The sequence below is a fragment of a genome (genome assembly GCF_019968985.1).
Source record: "MAG: Porospora cf. gigantea B chromosome Unknown PgB_NODE_6807_length_1602_cov_113.05, whole genome shotgun sequence".
NCBI classification, from domain to species: Eukaryota; Apicomplexa; class Conoidasida; order Eugregarinorida; family Porosporidae; genus Porospora; species Porospora cf. gigantea B.
Genome location: NW_027179203.1, coordinates 1 through 1,602, shown reverse-complemented (window position 1 = coordinate 1,602; position 1,602 = coordinate 1). Strand labels below are relative to the sequence as shown.

Below are 1,602 nucleotides of genomic sequence, written 5' to 3'. Positions count from 1 at the left end.
CAGCCTCTGTCATTGCGTCAACCTCATCAAGAATGACAATCTTATGCCTGCCAGGAGGGAGGACGACCTTTCGGCACGCGAAGTCCTTGATATTATTCCTCACGACATCGATGCCCCTGTCATCAGACGCATTTAGCTCCAGAGTACAGTCAGCAACCCTGTCACCCAGCATCTCTCTTGACAAACACATGATCGAGGTCGTCTTGCCCGTCCCTGGCGGTCCAGCGAGCATCATATGGGGTAGATTCCCATCGCGGCCGATACACATCAGCCGCATGATGGTGTCTTCGTCGCCCTCTACCTGAGTCGCTCCTCACGAGAGGACTCACCTCAGTTAACGTTCGAGGCCTGAACTTCTCTACCCACACCTCAGCGCTCATCCGTGATGGAAATCTTGCGATATATTAAATGCCCTTCAAACTTGTTCCAGAAGGCAGCTGTTGGCGCGTGGTTTTAGATTCGCTTCGGCATAAGGATGACGTTGACAAGTTGAAATCCGCGGCTCAAAGATCCAGTCTACTTGTAAGAAAGCGCTGTGTGTATAACCGCAGTCTGCCCAAAATGTGATGACGACAGTCGGATGCGATTGGAAGACTGCCAACGAGTGAGAGGGATTCACATACCCGACACAGAGTGCTGCTGGAGTGGTCGTCATTGAACGATGACTGGGCAACCATGTGGCGTTGCAAACGAAAGCTTACTGATGGCAAACTGGCTTTTGGAGTCGTGGATACAGAGATGTTAGCGAAATCGTTTGCTGCCAATGAGGTGGTTCACGTCGCGGTGGAGTTCATTTTCTGTCGAACAACCAATATGTCGGTCGCAGCCGCACTGGGTATGTATCGCACGTCACAGTTGGAGATCTCTTACAATGAAACTGCAAGACAAGTCAGTGGCGGATGTTTCGAGCGTTCGTCCTTTGGACGGATCCAAGTGAACTTGGACCTGGCGAATCGGTGCATGGCGTGTGTCAGTTCGCCTGCAGAAGTAAAGATGGTCAAGAGAACGGAGTCACAACCAACATCATTCGCGTTTGATCCTTCGCAGCTGGGCGGCCGCCACAAGAGGGTTGGGCTGGCGTTAAGCAAACAAACCAAGCGCCAAAAGGTGGATCGAAAAGACGGGCGAATTGTATTGTCATCCACTCAGCCGATCACATCGATGACATCCGACGCAAGCAGCCCAGCAAGCACCATCTTTAACATGGCAGGAGACCTTGATTCACCTGTAATGCCTCGAGTTGATGTGGAGAGTTCATCGCCGCGTAGACGCTCACCCGACAGCAATACAGGAGAGAACTCATTTGAATGGGACACGAAACCTAACCGAGCTCTTCACAAAGGAATCGACGAGCTCGATTTTGACAGCGAGCTCTTCCCTGAAGGCGAAGGACCGGATGTTGAGACTCAAGAAATACAAGTGGCAGTGCAAAAGCTAGAAATCAGTCTGAAGCAGAAAGGGAAGTATCTGGAAGCGTCAGATTCAATCACGTCAGAGAGACAGACAAGGCGAGTTCCAGTAGGACGCACTCCCCAAGAAGCGCAGAAGTCAATGATGGGGAAAAAGATAGCAGGCAAGCAGACATTGCTGTCACAATTCCAC

At 51.2% G+C, this 1,602-nt stretch overlaps 1 protein-coding gene across 1 annotated transcript; it reads left to right on the top strand.

The window, feature by feature from the left end:
* Positions 1 to 566: 566 nt before the first annotated feature.
* On the top strand, positions 567 to 1,602 carry KVP17_005220 (uncharacterized protein; the record flags this gene model as incomplete). The annotated part of the gene is made up of 2 exons (XM_068515026.1): positions 567 to 604; positions 633 to 1,602. Coding segments are annotated over 2 exons (1,008 nt in total), but the record flags the coding sequence as incomplete, so codon positions are not given.